Source organism: Anomaloglossus baeobatrachus, chromosome 7 (assembly GCF_048569485.1).
Source record: "Anomaloglossus baeobatrachus isolate aAnoBae1 chromosome 7, aAnoBae1.hap1, whole genome shotgun sequence".
Taxonomy (NCBI): domain Eukaryota; kingdom Metazoa; phylum Chordata; class Amphibia; order Anura; family Aromobatidae; genus Anomaloglossus; species Anomaloglossus baeobatrachus.
The window spans coordinates 24375909-24395253 of NC_134359.1; the positions used below are offsets into that span (position 1 = coordinate 24375909).

A 19345-nucleotide genomic window follows, 5' to 3' on the forward strand; every position below is an offset into this window, starting at 1 on the left:
TGTGTCTCTCCCAGTAATATAGGCTGGATGTGAGGTCTGTGTGTCTCTCCCAGTAATATAAGCTAGATGTGAGCTCTGTGTGTCTCTCCCAGTAATATAGGCTGGATGTGAGATCTGTGTGCTCCCAGTAATATAGGCTGGATGTGAGCTCTGTGTGTCTCTCCCAGTAATATAGGCTGGATGTGAGCTCTGTGTGTCTCCCAGTAATATAGGCTGGATGTGAGCTCTGTGTGTCTCTCCCAGTAATATAGGCTGGATGTGAGCTCTGTGTGTCTCTCCCAGTAATATAGGCTGGATGTGAGATCTGTGTGTCTCCTAATAATATAGGCTGGATGTGAGCTATGTGTGTCTCCCCCAGTAATATAGGCTGCATGTGAGATCTGTGTGTCTCCTAGTAATATAGGCTGGATGTGAGCTCTGTGTGTCTCCCCCAGTAATATAGGCTGGATGTGAGCTCTGTGTGTCTCTCCCAGTAATATAAACTGGATGTGAGCTCTGTGTGTCTCTCCCAGTAATATAGGCTGGATGTGAGATCTGTGTGTCTCCCAGTAATATAGGCTGGATGTGAGGTCTGTGTGTCTCTCCCAGTAATATAGGCTGGATGTGAGGTCTGTGTGTCTCTCCCAGTAATATAGGCTGGATGTGACCTCTGTGTGTCTCTCCCAGTAATATAGGCTGGATGTGAGCTCTGTGTGTCTCTCCCAGTAATATAGGCTAGATGTGAGCTCTGTGTATCTCTCCAGTAATATAGGCTGGATGTGAGCTCTGTGTGTCTCTCCCAGTAATATACGCTGGATGTGAGCTGTGTGTCTCCCAGTAATATAGGCTGGATATGAGCTGTGTGTCTCCCAGTAATATAGGCTGGATGTGAGCTATGTGTCTCCCAGTAATATAGGCTGGATATGAGCTGTGTGTCTCCCAGTAATATAGGCTGGATGTGAGCTGTGTGTCTCCCAGTAATATAGGCTGGATGTGAGCTATATGTCTCTCCCAGGAATATAGGCTGGATGTGAGCTCTGTGTGTCTCTCCCAGTAATATAGGCTGAATGTGAGGTCTGTGTGTCTCTCCCAGTTATATAGGCTGGATGTGAGCTCTGTGTGTCTCTCCCAGTAATGTACACTGGATGTGAGGTCTGTGTGTCTCTCCCAGTATTATAGGCTGGATGTGAGGTCTGTGTCTCTCTCCCAGTAATATAGGCTGGATGTGAGGTCTGTGTGTCTCCCAGTAATATAGGCTGGATGTGAGCTCTGTGTGTCTCTCCCATTAATATAGGCTGGATGTGAGGTGTGTGTGTGTGTGTGTGTGTGTCTCTCCCAGTAATATAGGCTGGATGTGAGGTTTGTGTGTCTCTCCCAGTAATATAGGATGGATGTGAGCTATATGTCTCTCCCAGTAATATAGGCTAGATGTGAGCTCTGTGTGTATCTCTCCCAGTAATATAGGCTGGATGTGAGCTCTGTGTGTCTCTCCCATTAATATAGGCTGGATGTGAGGTGTGTGTGTGTGTGTCTCTCCCAGTAATATAGGCTGGATGTGAGCTATATGTCTCTCCCAGTAATATAGGCTGGATGTGAGGTCTGTATATCTCTCCCAGTAATATAGGCTGGATGTGAGGTCTGTGTGTCTTCCAGTAATATAGGCTGGATGTGAGCTGTGTGTGTCTCTCCCAGTAATATAGGCTGGATGTGAGCTATATGTCTCTCCCAGTAATATAGGCTGGATGTGAGCTATATGTCTCTCCCAGTAATATAGGCTGGATGTGAGCTCTGTGTGTCTCTCCCAGTAATATAGGCTGGATGTGAGCTCTGTGTGTCTCTCCCAGTAATATAGGCTGGATGTGAGGTCTCTGTGTCTCTCCCAGTAATATAGGCTGGATGTGAGGTCTGTGTGTCTCCCAGTAATATAGGCTGGATGTGAGCTCTGTGTGTCTCTCCCAGTAATATAGGCTAGATGTGAGCTCTGTGTATCTCTCCAGTAATATAGGCTGGATGTGAGCTCTGTGTGTCTCTCCCAGTAATATACGCTGGATGTGAGCTGTGTGTCTCCCAGTAATATAGGCTGGATGTGAGCTATATGTCTCTCCCAGGAATATAGGCTGGATGTGAGCTCTGTGTGTCTCTCCCAGTAATATAGGCTGAATGTGAGGTCTGTGTGTCTCTCCCAGTAATATAGGCTGGATGTGAGCTCTGTGTGTCTCTCCCAGTAATGTAGACTGGATGTGAGGTCTGTGTGTCTCTCCCAGTAATATAGGCTGGATGTGAGGTCTGTGTCTCTCTCCCAGTAATACAGACTGTATATGAGGTCTGTGTGTCTCTCCCAGTAATATAGGCTGGATGTGAGGTCTGTGTGTCTCTCCCAGTAATATAGGCTGGATGTGAGCTCTGTGTGTCTCTCCCAGTAATATAGGCTGGATGTGAGGTCTGTGTGTCTCTCCCAGTGATATAGGCTGGATGTGAGCTCTGTGTGTCTCTCCAGTAATATAGGCTGGATGTGAGGTCTGTGTCTCTCCCAGTAATATAGGCTGGATGTGAGCTCTGTGTGTCTCTCCCAGTAATATAGGCTGGATGTGAGGTCTGTGTGTCTCTCCCAGTAATATAGGCTGGATGTGAGCTCTGTGTGTCTCCCAGTAATATAGGCTGGATGTGAGGTCTGTGTCTCTCTCCCAGTAATATAGGCTGGATGTGAGCTCTGTGTGTCTCTCCCATTAATATAGGCTGGATGTGAGGTGTGTGTGTGTGTGTCTCTCCCAGTAATATAGGCTGGATGTGAGGTTTGTGTGTCTCTCCCAGTAATATAGGATGGATGTGAGCTATATGTCTCTCCCAGTAATATAGGCTAGATGTGAGCTCTGTGTGTATCTCTCCCAGTAATATAGGCTGGATGTGAGCTCTGTGTGTCTCTCCCATTAATATAGGCTGGATGTGAGATGTGTGTGTGTGTCTCTCCCAGTAATATAGGCTGGATGTGAGGTTTGTGTGTCTCTCCCAGTAATATAGGCTGGATGTGAGCTATATGTCTCTCCCAGTAATATAGGCTGGATGTGAGGTCTGTATATCTCTCCCAGTAATATAGGCTGGATGTGAGGTCTGTGTGTCTTCCAGTAATATAGGCTGGATGTGAGCTGTGTGTGTCTCTCCCAGTAATATAGGTTGGATGTGAGCTATATGTCTCTCCCAGTAATATAGGCTGGATGTGAGCTGTGTGTGTCTCTCCCAGTAATATAGGCTGGATGTGAGCTCGGTGTGTCTCTCCCAGTAATATAGGCTGGATGTGAGCTCTGTGTGTCTCCCAGTAATATAGGCTGGATGTGAGCTCTGTGTGTCTCCCAGTAATATAGGCTGGATGTGAGCTCTGTGTGTCTCTCCCAGTAATATAGACTGGATGTGAGCTCTGTGTGTCTCTCCCAGTAATATAGGCTGGATGTGAGGTCTGTGTGTCTCTCCCAGTAATATAGGCTGGATGTGAGCTCTGTGTGTCTCTCCCAGTAATATAGGCTGGATGTGAGCTCGGTGTGTCTCTACCAGTAATATAGGCTGGATGTGAGCTCTGTGTGTCTCTCCCAGTAATATAGGCTGGATGTGAGCTGTGTGTGTCTCCCAGTAATATAGGCTGGATGTGAAGTCTGTGTGTCTCTCCCAGTAATATAGGCTGGATGTGAGGTCTGTGTGTCTCTCCCAGTAATATAAGCTAGATGTGAGCTCTGTGTGTCTCTCCCAGTAATATAGGCTGGATGTGAGATCTGTGTGTCTCCCAGTAATATAGGCTGGATGTGAGCTCTGTGTGTCTCTCCCAGTAATATAGGCTGGATGTGAGGTCTGTGTGTCTCCCAGTAATATAGGCTGGATGTGAGCTCTGTGTGTCTCTCCCAGTAATATAGGCTGGATGTGAGCTCTGTGTGTCTCTCCCAGTAATATAGGCTGGATGTGAGATCTGTGTGTCTCCTAATAATATAGGCTGGATGTGAGCTATGTGTGTCTCCCCCAGTAATATAGGCTGCATGTGAGATCTGTGTGTCTCCTAGTAATATAGGCTGGATGTGAGCTCTGTGTGTCTCCCCCAGTAATATAGGCTGGATGTGAGCTCTGTGTGTCTCTCCCAGTAATATAAACTGGATGTGAGCTCTGTGTGTCTCTCCCAGTAATATAGGCTGGATGTGAGATCTGTGTGTCTCCCAGTAATATAGGCTGGATGTGAGGTCTGTGTGTCTCTCCCAGTAATATAGGCTGGATGTGAGGTCTGTGTGTCTCTCCCAGTAATATAGGCTGGATGTGACCTCTGTGTGTCTCTCCCAGTAATATAGGCTGGATGTGAGCTCTGTGTGTCTCTCCCAGTAATATAGGCTAGATGTGAGCTCTGTGTATCTCTCCAGTAATATAGGCTGGATGTGAGCTCTGTGTGTCTCTCCCAGTAATATACGCTGGATGTGAGCTGTGTGTCTCCCAGTAATATAGGCTGGATATGAGCTGTGTGTCTCCCAGTAATATAGGCTGGATGTGAGCTGTGTGTCTCCCAGTAATATAGGCTGGATATGAGCTGTGTGTCTCCCAGTAGTATAGGCTGGATGTGAGCTGTGTGTCTCCCAGTAATATAGGCTGGATGTGAGCTATATGTCTCTCCCAGGAATATAGGCTGGATGTGAGCTCTGTGTGTCTCTCCCAGTAATATAGGCTGAATGTGAGGTCTGTGTGTCTCTCCCAGTTATATAGGCTGGATGTGAGCTCTGTGTGTCTCTCCCAGTAATGTAGACTGGATGTGAGGTCTGTGTGTCTCTCCCAGTAATATAGGCTGGATGTGAGGTCTGTGTCTCTCTCCCAGTAATATAGGCTGGATGTGAGGTCTGTGTGTCTCTCCCAGTAATATAGGCTGGATGTGAGGTGTGTGTGTGTGTGTGTGTGTGTGTGTGTGTGTGTGTGTCCCAGTAATATAGGCTGGATGTGAGGTTTGTGTGTCTCTCCCAGTAATATAGGATGGATGTGAGCTATATGTCTCTCCCAGTAATATAGGCTAGATGTGAGCTCTGTGTGTATCTCTCCCAGTAATATAGGCTGGATGTGAGCTCTGTGTGTCTCTCCCATTAATATAGGCTGGATGTGAGGTGTGTGTGTGTGTGTCTCTCCCAGTAATATAGGCTGGATGTGAGCTATATGTCTCTCCCAGTAATATAGGCTGGATGTGAGGTCTGTATATCTCTCCCAGTAATATAGGCTGGATGTGAGGTCTGTGTGTCTTCCAGTAATATAGGCTGGATGTGAGCTGTGTGTGTCTCTCCCAGTAATATAGGCTGGATGTGAGCTATATGTCTCTCCCAGTAATATAGGCTGGATGTGAGCTATATGTCTCTCCCAGTAATATAGGCTGGATGTGAGCTCTGTGTGTCTCTCCCAGTAATATAGGCTGGATGTGAGCTCTGTGTGTCTCCCAGTAATATAGGCTGGATGTGAGCTCTGTGTGTCTCTCCCAGTAATATAGGCTGGATGTGAGCTCGGTGTGTCTCCCAGTAATATAGGCTGGATGTGAGCTCGGTGTGTCTCCCAGTAATATAGGCTGGATGTGAGCTCTGTGTGTCTCTCCCAGTAATATAGGCTGGATGTGAGCTCTGTGTGTCTCCCAGTAATATAGGTTGGATGTGAGGTCTTTGTGTCTCTCCCAGTAATATAGACTGGATGTGAGCTCTGTGTGTCTCTCCCAGTAATATAGGCTGGATGTGAGGTCTGTGTGTCTCTCCCAGTAATATAGGCTGGATGTGAGGTCTGTGTGTCTCTCCCAGTAATATAGGCTGGATGTGAGGTCTGTGTGTCTCTCCCAGTAATATAGGCTGGATGTGAGCTCTGTGTGTCTCTCCCAGTAATATAGGCTGGATGTGAGGTCTGTGTGTCTCTCCCAGTAATATAGGCTGGATGTGAGGTCTGTGTGTCTCTCCCAGTAATATAGGCTGGATGTGAGGTCTGTGTGTCTCTCCCAGTAATATAGGCTGGATGTGAGCTCGGTGTGTCTCCCAGTAATATAGGCTGGATGTGAGCTTGGTGTGTCTCCCAGTAATATAGGCTGGATGTGAGCTCTGTGTGTCTCTCCCAGTAATATAGGCTGGATGTGAGCTCTGTGTGTCTCCCAGTAATATAGGTTGGATGTGAGGTCTTTGTGTCTCTCCCAGTAATATAGACTGGATGTGAGGTCTGTGTGTCTCTCCCAGTAATATAGGCTGGATGTGAGGTCTGTGTGTCTCTCCCAGTAATATAGGCTGGATGTGAGGTCTGTGTGTCTCTCCCAGTAATATAGGCTGGATGTGAGGTCTGTGTGTCTCTCCCAGTAATATAGGCTGGATGTGAGCTCTGTGTGTCTCTCCCAGTAATATAGGCTGGATGTGAGGTCTGTGTGTCTCTCCCAGTAATATAGGCTGGATGTGAGGTCTGTGTGTCTCTCCCAGTAATATAGGCTGGATGTGAGGTCTGTGTGTCTCTCCCAGTAATATAGGCTGGATGTGAGGTCTGTGTGTCTCTCCCAGTAATATAGGCTGGATGTGAGGTCTGTGTGTCTCTCCCAGTAATATAGGCTGGATGTGAGCTCTGTGTGTCTCTCCCAGTAATATAGGCTGGATGTGAGGTCTGTGTGTCTCTCCCAGTAATATAGGCTGGATGTGAGGTCTGTGTGTCTCTCCCAGTAATATAGGCTGGATGTGAGGTCTGTGTGTCTCTCCCAGTAATATAGGCTGGATGTGAGGTCTGTGTGTCTCTCCCAGTAATATAGGCTGGATGTGAGCTCTGTGTGTCTCTCCCAGTAATATAGGCTGGATGTGAGGTCTGTGTGTCTCTCCCAGTAATATAGGCTGGATGTGAGCTCTGTGTGTGTCTCCCAGTAATATAGGCTGGATGTGAGCTCTGTGTGTCTCTCCCAGTAATATAGGCTGGATTTGAGCTCTGAATGTGTCTCTCTCCCAGTAATATAGGCTGGATGTGAGCTGTGTGTGTCTCTCCCAGTAATATAGGCTGGATGTGAGCTCTGTGTGTGTCTCCCAGTAATATAGGCTGGATGTGAGCTGTGTGTGTCCAGGGTGCTGCTTTTTTTTATTAGTATAGCTTCTGTTTTGCACTTTTTTATGTGCTTTGATTCCTGTCTGTTGCTTGTTTTCTCTGCCCTCCATAAACTTTAGATACTTTCTCCTATATCCACTGCAGATCTGTAAACAGCCTCCTGCCCTCCCGACTTCCATCTCTGTGAGAGAAGGGATAGTAAAGCTCTAACAGATTTGTAACATTTTTGCAGATAATTCAACTAGAAATAAACAGTTACAATCACGCTGCAGCAACAAGAGTAGGACATTGTAATGAAGAACATATAGAATGAACGATAAAATAAATTCAGTGCTGAGATGTACTTGGCCTTCAAGTGAAACGTCAAGACTTCTGCCTGGGTGTATTATGCTCAATAATCTCCAAACCTTCTGGGTTCGGAGCGCCTTGCTTGTCAACAGACACAGATATGCCGGGCATGTTATGTAGATGGGGGTTCCGCACTCCTGAGAAGCCCCCGGAGACCCCTTTAATGTGCCGGGGATATATTCATTTCCTTTTATATATTGATATCTGCAGTTTAATCATCCAACGCTTGTCTCGCTTTATATTCATGACATGGAGAGGCCAGCACATGAAACAGAGCATCAATAACCCCAAACCAGAAAAGCCGTCTGTGGTCTATCATCCATATCGATCAGCTGCGCACACAAATCTATAATCCCGCTTCATGTTTCTGCTGGAGCTGCACTCACCGTTCATTGCACTCAACCTATGAAAATGTATCCTCCGCGGGTGGTCGGTGGCCGGCGTGCGTGGCGCCACAGAGGGACTTTATAGTTTATGATAGGATATCTGTGGTGACTTCATCTTTTTTTTTTCTGTTCCGCAGAGCGGATTTTGCGGCTGTGAGAATGGATACACCCAGATCATGAGATCGAGCGGAGTCCTCGACTACTGCTTAAAGGTCCCGGGCATCGAGTCTAAGAAGGCCGATGTAAAGACGTATATTCCAAAGAGCAAGCCCATCAACTCCAAACTCCCAGAGATATTCAACTGGTCCATTCAGCTATTTGACCAAGGCAAGTATGAGAATAAAACACTTATGGCGCCTAGTAAGGTCCCATTGTAAAAAAAAATCAAAAAATAAAAACCTAACCCCCTTCCTGGCTAATATATCCCTATGGACCCATTTTGAAAAAAAAAAGGTGCCTAACATGATGCTAGATGCTACAAGCAGTATAAATAGAAGGGTAGTCAGACAAGCCGGGGTCATAATTTAGGAGGTAATGTATCAGATACAGGGAGCAGAGACATGATCAGAAAGAGGTCCGAGGTCAGGAGCCGGGAGGTAATGTATAAGGTTCAGGGAGCAGACAGAGACGTGGTCAGAAAGAGGTCCGAGGTCAGAAGCCGAAGGTAACGTATAAGGTTCAGGGAGCAGACAGAGATGAGGTCAGGAAGAGGTCTGAGGTCAGAAGCCGGGAGGTAACATATAAGGTTCGGGGAGCAGAGATGTAGTCTGGAAGAGGTCCGAGGTCAGAAGCTGTGAGGTAACGTATAAGGTTCAGGGAGCAGAGATGAGGTCAGGAAAAGGACTGAGGTCAGAAGTCAGGAGGTAATATCCTATCATAAACTATAAAGTCCACTGCGCAACCAGCTCTGTCCTCACCTATTGTACCATCACCCATTCCCTGTAGACTGTGAGCCCTCGCGGGCAGGGTCCTCTCTCCTCCTATACCAGTCTGTCTTGTACTGTTAATGATTGTTGTACGTATACCCTCTTTCACTTGTAAAGCGCCATGGAATAAATGGCGCTATAATAATAAATAATAATAATAATAATAAGGTTTGGGGAGCAGACAGAGACATGGTTAGGAAGAGGTCCAAGGTCAGAAGCCAAGATCAGAACACATACACCAGACAGGAGCCAAGAGCACACTGAGCAAACAGGAAGTACGACTGGTGAAGTTCAGACAGAGCGAGTCCAGTAAAGAAACAGAGTAATCACCAGGAATGAGGCGCATCTGTGAAGTCAACTCCCAAAACCAGCGTGGACCGTAGTGCTGAAAGACAACCTGTCAGCAAATGCACAAGACACATAGCAGAGCATTTTCAAATGCAAATTGCTCCGCACAGCGGAGCCGTGACAAAAGCATCCCAAATGCAAAATGTTCCGCACAGCGAAACCGTGACACCTTATCATCGATTTTGTGTTTTTTAAGGATAATAATTTAGTTTCTCTTAAAACAATAAGTAATTTTCTGATGATAAGTTCCCTTTACATTGAAGACTGTAGAAAAGTAAGAGATTGTCTCAGAGATGAAGAGACCTCCCAAGGATGCTACTGAATGGAGAGGTGAGGAACACACAGGTACCTTAGGATTCCATGAAGCGTTCCTCGGAGAGGTTTCCAGTCCCCACATTTCATCACTCTGAGATCCAACTGCTGATCGTAGAGACCAACCATGAGCTGTACCCCATAAGACAATGCAGAGAGAACGCAGAGAACCCAATTTTATTCTTTATCATGTTTGGAGCGGTCTCCACTGATGGTGACATATCTTCTATCTCATTTACAGATGGACGAGTGAGTCTCTGGGTCTATGTCGTGTGTGTCGGGAGCTTCCTCATCTTGGTTTTCCTCATCATTATTTCTTACTTAGTCTGGTATGTATTTCTTTTTTGAAGATTTTGTGGTACTCGGCCATAATCTGCATCTCATGCATCTCCATAACCTTGGTCATATGCTTCGGAAAAAGTCTAGGTGGATTTCAGCCATGGGAATTACAGATCAGATTTATTTGAAGATACCCTTAAAGGAGGCTCTTCATGGAGAATGAAAGCATGGCCACTTTCTCCAGAAACAGTGCCACTATATGCCTCTAATCCTAAACTATCCCTCCTCCACCAGCTATCCCTATACGAACAGTAGGTAACAACAGTTTTACTAAAGAAAAGACAGTATGTAGCCCTGCATAGAAGTTTTTGTTTTAGGTTGCAGCTGCAGAATAGGTATAGAATGATTGTAAGGCAATAAGCTCTGCCTATATGCCTCTAATCCTAAACTATCCCTCCTCCACCAGTTTTTCCTATACTGACTGCAGGTAGCAGCAGTTTTACTAAAGAAAAGACAGCATGTAGCCCTGAAAAGGGACTTTTAGTTTTAGGGTGCTGCATCAGTGTAGGTATAGAATGATTGTAAGGCAATAAACCCTGCCTATATACCTTTAATCCTAAACTATCCCTCCTCCACAAGTTTTCCCTACACTGACTGTAGGTAGCAGCAGTTTCACTAAAGAAAGGACAGTATGTGGCCCTGGGAAGGACTTTTAGTTTTACGTTGCAGCAGCAGTATAGGTATAGAATGACTGTAGGGCAATAAACTCTGCCTATATGCCTTTAATCCTAAACTATCCCTCCTCCACCAGCTATCCCTATACTGACTGCAGGTAACAGCGGATTTACTAAAGAAAAGATAGTATGTAGCCCCGGGAAGGACTTTTAGTTTTAGGTTGCAGCAACAGTAAAGGTATAGAATGACTGTAGGGCAATAAACCCTGCCTATATGCCTCTAATCCTAAACTATCCCTCCTCCACCAGTTATCCCTACACTGACTGCAGGTAGCAGTGGTTTTATTAAACAAAGAATAGTATGTAGCACTGGAAAAGGACTTTTAGTTTTAGGTTTCAGCAGCAGTATAGGTATAGAATGACTGTAAGGCATTAAACCCTGCCTAAATGCCTTTAATCCTAAACTATTCCTCCTCTACCAGCTATCCTTACACTGAAACAGTTAATATGACATTGTTTTCTTCTCTTTGTCACTTTGCAGCAGAAAGCCACCGAAACCGAAGACTGTATTTCCCCCCCAAAAGCCCCTCACCTTGGCGTACGACGGAGATTTTGATATGTGACTCACAACTACAAAGTGGAATATTCAGCTGCCTTAACTGCTCATATGATCCCAAGAATTTGGGGGAAAAAGAAAAAAGTTAAAAAATTCCCAAGAATTCTAAAAAAAAAAAAGAATGACACAATTCTTCTGGGTGAAATCTAAAATGTGTGTGATCGGAGTCTGTAGAATAAGAGACAATATGGAGGATGTGGAGTGGATAACACAAGTGGGTCGTGAAAAATCCGTGGATTTTTATCCTGGACCCGCATTTTGGTCTGGGCCCCGGACGTCTTGTAGACAAGATTTGTTTTTGGTCTTTACAGGATGAGATTTGGATGAATTAAACATTTTTAGACTAAAAAACATATTTCGACACTTAGCGGAGGATCCCCAGGTCAACGGTCATCGGCCCCAATAATGGTGTCAGTCCATGCCCCTCAAGGAAATTATTGGGGTCATCTCATGACTTGTTGGAATATTTACAAGGACGCATGGGCATTTCACACGGGGGATGGAGAATGAGCCAGGATTCGGGAGTGGTTGCCAATCTGCCGGATTTGACTCCTTCTTATTAATACAATGGCCACCACGGGCCACGGATTTTCCCTACAAAATAGTTTTCAGCCGCATTTTGAGAAAGTTACACCACCGATCTGGTCCCCTCTGATCAGATGGAGTTTACAGATCCTCCTGTACATCACCACTGAGCCATCTCCGCATGATACAGTCCCACGGTGCTCTCAGGAGATAATCAAGAAGTTCTTGCAGTGAATATGGAGTCACATCAGCAGCACACGGCGGACACAGAATTTATTATGTGTTTTTGACACTTTTTACGCAGCTGTCAGTGCATGCTGGGAGTTGTAGTTTCGTAGCAGCTTGGAGATGACGATGGTAGACTATACCTGTCGTGATACACTCGGCACAGAATCCAGGTGGAGCCGGCGTCTGTCCGTCACGTGAAGGCCGGAGAGCTCCTCTTGCCCTCCCCACCCCAGTATTATATGTAGTTGTATATACTGTATATACTTGATCTCACATTTTAACACCTGCAAAACGGATTTTTTCTACATGGGATTTTGTGATATATTTATAGCCCAGAATTTTGTATTTATGTAAAAATCTATCATCCGTCCGTCTCCACCGGTGAAGCCTTCAGCGAAAGACTCGTGATGGGTTCAGTAATTATTGCAAATAAACGTCAATCAGAAACCACATGGTTCCACTGTCTTATATCATGGGTGCTTTCAGCAGGACCTCGTGGGAGATCACTCAGAAGTGTGGGAGGGTCTGGCCTGGCCGGCAAGAAGCCATGAAGACCCTACACAGGGTGGCACGGCTAGAAGAGTGGTAAAGATGGCATAAGCGGGCTTTACACGCTGCGACATCGCTAATGCGGAGTCGTTGGGGTCACGGAATTTGTGACGCACATCCGGCCGCATTAGCGATGTTGTTGCGTGTGACACCGATAAGCGATTTTGCATCGTTGCAAAAACGTGCAAAATCGCTAATCGGCGACACGGGGGTCCATTCTCAAAAATCGTTACTGCAGCAGTAACGAAGTTGTTCCTCGTTCCTGCGGCAGCACACATCGCTATGTGTGACGCCGCAGGAACGAGGAAGCTCCCCTTACCTGCGTCCCGGCCGCTATGCGGAAGGAAGGAGGTGGGCGGGATGTTACGTCCCGCTCATCTCCGCCCCTCCGCTGCTATTGGGCGGCGGTTCAGTGACGCTTCAGTGACGTCGCTGTGACGCCGCACGGACCGCCCCTTTAGAAAGGAGGCGGTTCGCCCGTCACAGCGACGTCGCCGGACAGGTAAGTATGTGTGACGGCTGTTGTGCGACACGGGCAGCGATTTGCCCGTGTCGCGCAACTGATGGGGGCGGGTACCCACACTAGCGATATCGGGACCGATATCGCAGTGTGTAAAGTAGCCTTTAGTCGCTGGCCAAACCTTGGTGTCAGTGTCGTCATAAGTGGCCATGTTTGGCTGTCACTGAGCGTCCCTGGTATAAACCATTACAGCTGGGACTGCTTTAAATATTTTCCGAGTACCTCGCCGCTATTCGACTATTCAATGCACAATATAAGTCTATGGGAAGCCCGAATAGTTGTTATTCGGGTTTCCCATAGACTTACATTGCGCGTCGAATATTCGCGAATAGTGGAATAGCGGCGAGGTATTCGGAAAATATTCACAAAGCCAAATAATCGAAGTATTCGATCATCCCTATTTATTGCACATCCTATTTGGTCATTTTGGGATCTGGAGTGGGTAGGTCCATTGTAATCTATGCACAACCCAATGAGACGCATTGCTTTGCTTTTTCATATCCACTAATAGGAATCGTAAAGCGCTACTGAATTTGTTGGCGCTATTCAAATAAAGAATATTATTAAGAGGAGCCTCACTGCTCAGCAAATTATTGGCGTATGTATAAAGTGTAACTATCAATTTGCCTTGCCCTGATCCAAAATTCAATGCTGATTAGTTTCCCTATGCTCCAGATCAAGCTGAAGGCCGTTTTATATATACCGTGTATATATATATATATATATATATATACACATATACTACTCAAAATAATAAAAGGGAATACCAAAATAAAAAATTCTTGTTTAAGTGTTCCCTTTATTTTTCTGAGCAGTATATATATTTACACACACACACACACACGTGTATATACAGTTAGGTCCAGAAATATTTGGACAGTGACACAAGTTTTGTTATTTTAGCTGTTTACAAAAACATGTTCAGAAATACAATTATATATATAATATGGGCTGAAAGTGCACACTCCCAGCTGCAATATGAGAGTTTTCACATCCAAATCGGAGAAAGGGTTTAGCTCTGTAATGCATAGCCTCCTCTTTTTCGTAGCCTCCTCTTTTTTAGCTCTGTAATGCATAGCCTCCTCTTTTTCAAGGGACCAAAAGTAATTGGACAAGGGACTCTAAGGGCTGCAATTAACTCTGAAGGCGTCTCCCTCGTTAACCTGTAATCAATGAAGTAGTTAAAAGGTCTGGGGTTGATTATAGGTGTGTGGTTTTGCATTTGGAAGCTGTTGCTGTGACCAGACAACATGCGGTCTAAGGAACTCTCAATTGAGGTGAAGCAGAACATCCTGAGGCTGAAAAAAAAGAAAAAATCCATCAGAGAGATAGCAGACATGCTTGGAGTAGCAAAATCAACAGTCGGGTACATTCTGAGAAAAAAGGAATTGACTGGTGAGCTTGGGAACTCAAAAAGGCCTGGGCGTCCACGGATGACAACAGTGGTGGATGATCGCCGCATACTTTTTTTGGTGAAGAACCCGTTCACAACATCAACTGAAGTCCAGAACACTCTCAGTGAAGTAGGTGTATCTGTCTCTAAGTCACCAGTAAAGAGAAGACTCCATGAAAGTAAATACAAAGGGTTCACATCTAGATGCAAACCATTCATCAATTCCAAAAATAGACAGGCCAGAGTTAAATTTGCTGAAAAACACCTCATGAAGCCAGCTCAGTTCTGGAAAAGTATTCTATGGACAGATGAGACAAAGATCAACCTGTACCAGAATGATGGGAAGAAAAAAGTGTGGAGAAGAAAGGGAACGGCACATGATCCAAGGCACACCACATCCTCTGTAAAACATGGTGGAGGCAACGTGATGGCATGGGCATGCATGGCTTTCAATGGCACTGGGTCACTTGTGTTTATTGATGACATAACAGCAGACAAGAGTAGCCGGATGAATTCTGAAGTGTACCGGGATATACTTTCAGCCCAGATTCAGCCAAATGCCGCAAAGTTGATCGGACGGCGCTTCATAGTACAGATGGACAATGACTCCAAGCATACAGCCAAAGCTACCCAGGAGTTCATGAGTGCAAAAAAGTGGAACATTCTGCAATGGCCAAGTCAATCACCAGATCTTAACCCAATTGAGCATGCATTTCACTTGCTCAAATCCAGACTTAAGACGGAAAGACCCACAAACAAGCAAGACCTAAAGGCTGCGGCTGTAAAGGCCTGGCAAAGCATTAAGAAGGAAGAAACCCAGCGTTTGGTGATGTCCATGGGTTCCAGACTTAAGGCAGTGATTGCCTCCAAAGGATTCTCAACAAAATATTGAAAATAAAAATATTTTGTTTGGGTTTGGTTTATTTGTCCAATTACTTTTGACCTCCTAAAATGTGGAGTGTTTGTAAAGAAATGTGACAATTCCTACAATTTCTATCAGATATTTTTATTCAAACCTTCAAATTAAACGTTACAATCTGCACTTGAATTCTGTTGTAGAGGTTTCATTTCAAATCCAATGTGGTGGCATGCAGAGCCCAACTCGCGAAAATTGTGTCACTGTCCAAATATTTCTGGACCTAACTGTATATATATATATATATATATATATATATATATATATATATATATACACACACAATAGCAAAAAAACCCAGAATGAAACAGGGGTTTCATTCCCCTGTTTCATTCTGTTTTTTTCTATTGTATAATGCATATAACAGGGAGTGGTGCTCTATTTGCTGGATTTGCACCCCAGCCCCTGGCTGCTTCATTAGCCTCCTTTTTGTTCACCAGCTGATCTTGTAGGTTTTCAAAACCCAGAAAAGATGCAGTGTAGCGTAGGACCCAGCAAAGGAGGGTGCCGTGAAGGGGCGCTGGGCTAGTATTACAATGGCCATTATAATATTCCAAATACCTCCATTTATGTTATAAGTTAGAATTTATTTTGTTTTTTTCAGTGTGCGACTGGTCATTTTTGTCCACTAGAGGGAGCTCACTGCATACTGATTTATAATGAAAGTCTATGTGTGACCTGTCTGCAGGAGACTCTACAGCTCCCCCTGCTGGTGACTCAAATAGCTAGTTTTATTTTTTAATTTAAGCCTATGAAGGGAATTTGGAACACGGTACTAAAAAACAAAGAAACAAAAAAAAATCCCACCTTGTAAAATAATATATTTCATAAGTAATAATCTTTATTTTTTTATATAGTGCTAACATATTCTGCAGAGCTTTACATAAATCATCACTGTCACTATTGTGGCTCACAATCTAAAGTCCCTATTAGTAGTTCTTTGCAGTTTGGGAGGAAACTGGAGGAAACCCACGGAAAAACGAGAACATGCAAACTCCTTGCAGATGTTGTCCTTTGTGGGATTTGAACCCAGGACCCCAGCGCTGCAAGACTGCAGTGCTATCCACTGAGCCACCACAAGACTACAGTGCTTACCACTGAGCCACCACAAGACTACAGTGCTAACCACTGGACCACCACAAGACTGCAGTGCTAATCACTGAGCAACCACAAGACTGCAGTGCTAACCACTGAGCCGCCACAAGACTCCAGTGCTAACCACTGGGCCACCACAAGGCTGCAGTGCTCATCACTGAGCCACCACAAGACTGCAGTGCTAACCACTGAGCCACCGTGCTGCCATAAGAAATCAACTATGTAAATAATATAAAACACATAAAACCAAAATGGTATTCATAGATTTTTCAAATTAAATGTCATCAGAGCTGTGTATGAAGGGGCCTGACTAACTCATTTTCATAGCTCAGCCATCACTTTTCTCTGTTGCAGCGTCTCTGCACAGACAAAAAAGGGGGCTGGCTCAGCTATTGAGTTTCTCATTCATCCAGCCCCCTTTACACATGTACTGACATAGGAAGAGTTCTCCTGGTTTAAGCTGCCAAGATTGTAGCATATTACAGAAGATTGGGTCACTTTTGATAATTTAAAGGGAACCTGTCAGCATGATTTTTTTATACGGAAGTAGTGGTAAAGCCGTGTAGGCGCTTGTCCCCCAAGAAAAATAATAACTTTTTTGCACAGATCCGATGTGCCAGTCATGAGAAATCTCGCGTAGAAATAATATGCAAATCAGGCTGGAAGTGCACTAGAGGCGTTTCCCACATTCTTTTCTTATCTGTATAGACACGCCCCTTGTGCACTGATTTGCATATTATTTCTATAGTGGATTTCTCATGACTGGTGCATCAGATCTATACAAATAAGGTGTCATTTTTATTGGGTGGAAAGTGTCTACGTAGCTATATCACTGCGTCCATATATAAAATCTGCTGACGGGTTCTCTTTAAGCATAACCACCTTGTAATATGGCTAATGTGTGCCGCTAATATGTGCACAAATTATACAATTACTATAATTGTTCTGATAAGGAACATTTAGCTGCAAGGAGCTGTTAATTCGGGCTGTAAATTCGCTCATGTGACCGAGCGCTCAATTCTTCGCTCCCCTGGAGGAGTTTTACCAAACAAGTGAGATTGAAAGCCCCGATTCTACATAAGACTTATGTCGGCTGTCAGGAGTCTGGAGAATTGGGACATGAAATGTTTACAGATCGCACTGAGCAAACCTCAGGGAGACCGGAGCCTGGCGGAGGAATCTTAATAGACTCGGCCGGGAAAAGTCTGTGTGTTATAGAAATGTCATGCCACACTAGGAAATGTGCAAAACAAAGACAGATCGGTAGAAATGAGGCATCTATGTGATAAAAGAACGGAAGCAAACCGGGAGCCGGTCTACCCACACACACATCGTAATGACGTCCATGAGAGGGGTCAGACATGAGAAAAGTGAACTCTATTACACAAAATAGGACCAATATTTGCTGAATTCATATCTTAGTACAACGTTATAGAGGTCACAACTCTGTTTTTCTAAAAATCCAAATAAGATTGTTGCTACCTGCAGTCTCCACTAGAGGGAGCTCTGCACACTGTGCTGTAAGGGCAATGTCTAACAGTGTGTCGTGAGCTCCCTTTAGTGGTGGACGCAGGCAGCTTGGAGTTTAGTATTTCACTCTAGGTCTATACTGAGGATTTAGAGCGATTAATCGGAACAAAATGCAAATTTTGGCCCCTAGAAAGACCTACCGGGATATATAAAGAGCATTCTCATCTTACAGAATTATGGTATATGCAAATCAAAAAAGTCCATGGAGCCTCTGTTAGGAGTCTCAACACAGAAACTAGCCAGATATCCCTAACCTTGGACCTAGCCAAGGAGTGGCTCTTTTTAGGAGACCACCATAACCACCATATTAAGTGGCCCTTTTAGTCAATATCCAGCTCTTTGACAAGTTTAAAGATATGACCAGGGAAATACCAAGGCCAGGTATCCATCCACAGACAGCTGTTTCGGGGTGTTGCCCCTCATCAGTGTGGAGTAGGATTCTGGCCAGGTAGGAGGAGGAGGACAAAGATGGCCGAAAAAGGAGGCACCGCACACGGAGAACGGAGACACCCATGTGACCAGTCTTCACCGCACCATAGGTATTATAAATTGATTTTTACGCTCTAAACAGCGACCTGGGCTCTTATATACAGCATGTTAGAATGTATAAGAGCGCACTGGTGGTGGCCACAACTTATAGGCCCCAAATCTGGTGACAGGTCCAATCTGTGACACATTACCTACCGAACACAGGGTGAACTCCTCCCGCTGCATGCACCCACTACCGGCGTGTGCCGTACATATACGGAGAAGGTAAGGGGTTAATAAACATGGACCTCTGTGTGAAACCATTCTAAGGATTTGTGCACCCTTGAGTCTTTTATAATCAGACAAATCTGCCATGTTTTTTATGCAGAACATGTTTTATAAAAAGTGCCATAAGATGCCGGGCGTCCTCCATCTGTCTATTTTCGCTCCCCGTGGACGTTCCTTCTTTAATTTGTGGCATCTTCCAAGCAGAAGCCACCTGCAGAACGGGCCGATTTCTTCTTTTATCCACTTGTCGATTTTTGAAACTTAAAGGGATTAATAGATGGACAAAAGCCCGAATATACGTTTATTTTTTGGAGCATTTTTAATGCACTTTTTTTTTCTGGCATGTTTCAGAGCGGAGAACCCTGAGGAAGACACCGAACCCCAAACGTCAGCTGTGGATCCAGCAGGAGAGGAAAATGGAAGAGCCGCGTCTACATATAAGAAAGTGAACTGTGCTCATAACACGGCCGCTGCTCTTACATGTGGCATCAGTCCCACGAAAAAATATAAAACAATGACCTGACACAAAAGTGCCCAATAAAATATGACAACGTCCGGCTCACCCACCCAATAAAATATGACAACGTCCGGCTCACCCACCCAATAAAATATGACAACGTCCGGCTCACCCACCCAATAAAATATGACAACGTCCGGCTCACCCACCCAATAAAATATGACAACGTCCGGCTCACCCACCCAATAAAATATGACAACGTCCGGCTCACCCACCCAATAAAATATGACAACGTCCGGCTCACCCACCCAATAAAATATGACAACGTCCGGCTCACCCACCCAATAAAATATGACAACGTCCGGCTCACCCACCCAATAAAATGACAATGTCCGGCTCAGCCAGTCCAGAAAATCGCTGGGAAATTTGTCCGCAGTGAGAAGTGAGGGGCAAGGACA

At 45.0% G+C, this 19345-nt stretch overlaps 1 protein-coding gene across 1 annotated transcript in view; it reads left to right on the plus strand.

Annotated features, from left to right (window-relative positions):
- Nucleotides 1-12121, plus strand: part of THSD7B (thrombospondin type 1 domain containing 7B) — a 593888-nt gene extending 581767 nt beyond the window's left edge. Inside the window, exons 26-28 of the mRNA XM_075317161.1 lie at nucleotides 7901-8090; nucleotides 9591-9678; nucleotides 10844-12121. Coding sequence (XP_075173276.1) covers nucleotides 7901-8090; nucleotides 9591-9678; nucleotides 10844-10925 — 360 coding nt within the window. The 3' untranslated portion in view covers nucleotides 10926-12121. The remainder of the gene's footprint in view (nucleotides 1-7900; nucleotides 8091-9590; nucleotides 9679-10843) is intronic.
- The last annotated feature ends 7224 nt before the right edge of the window (nucleotides 12122-19345 follow it).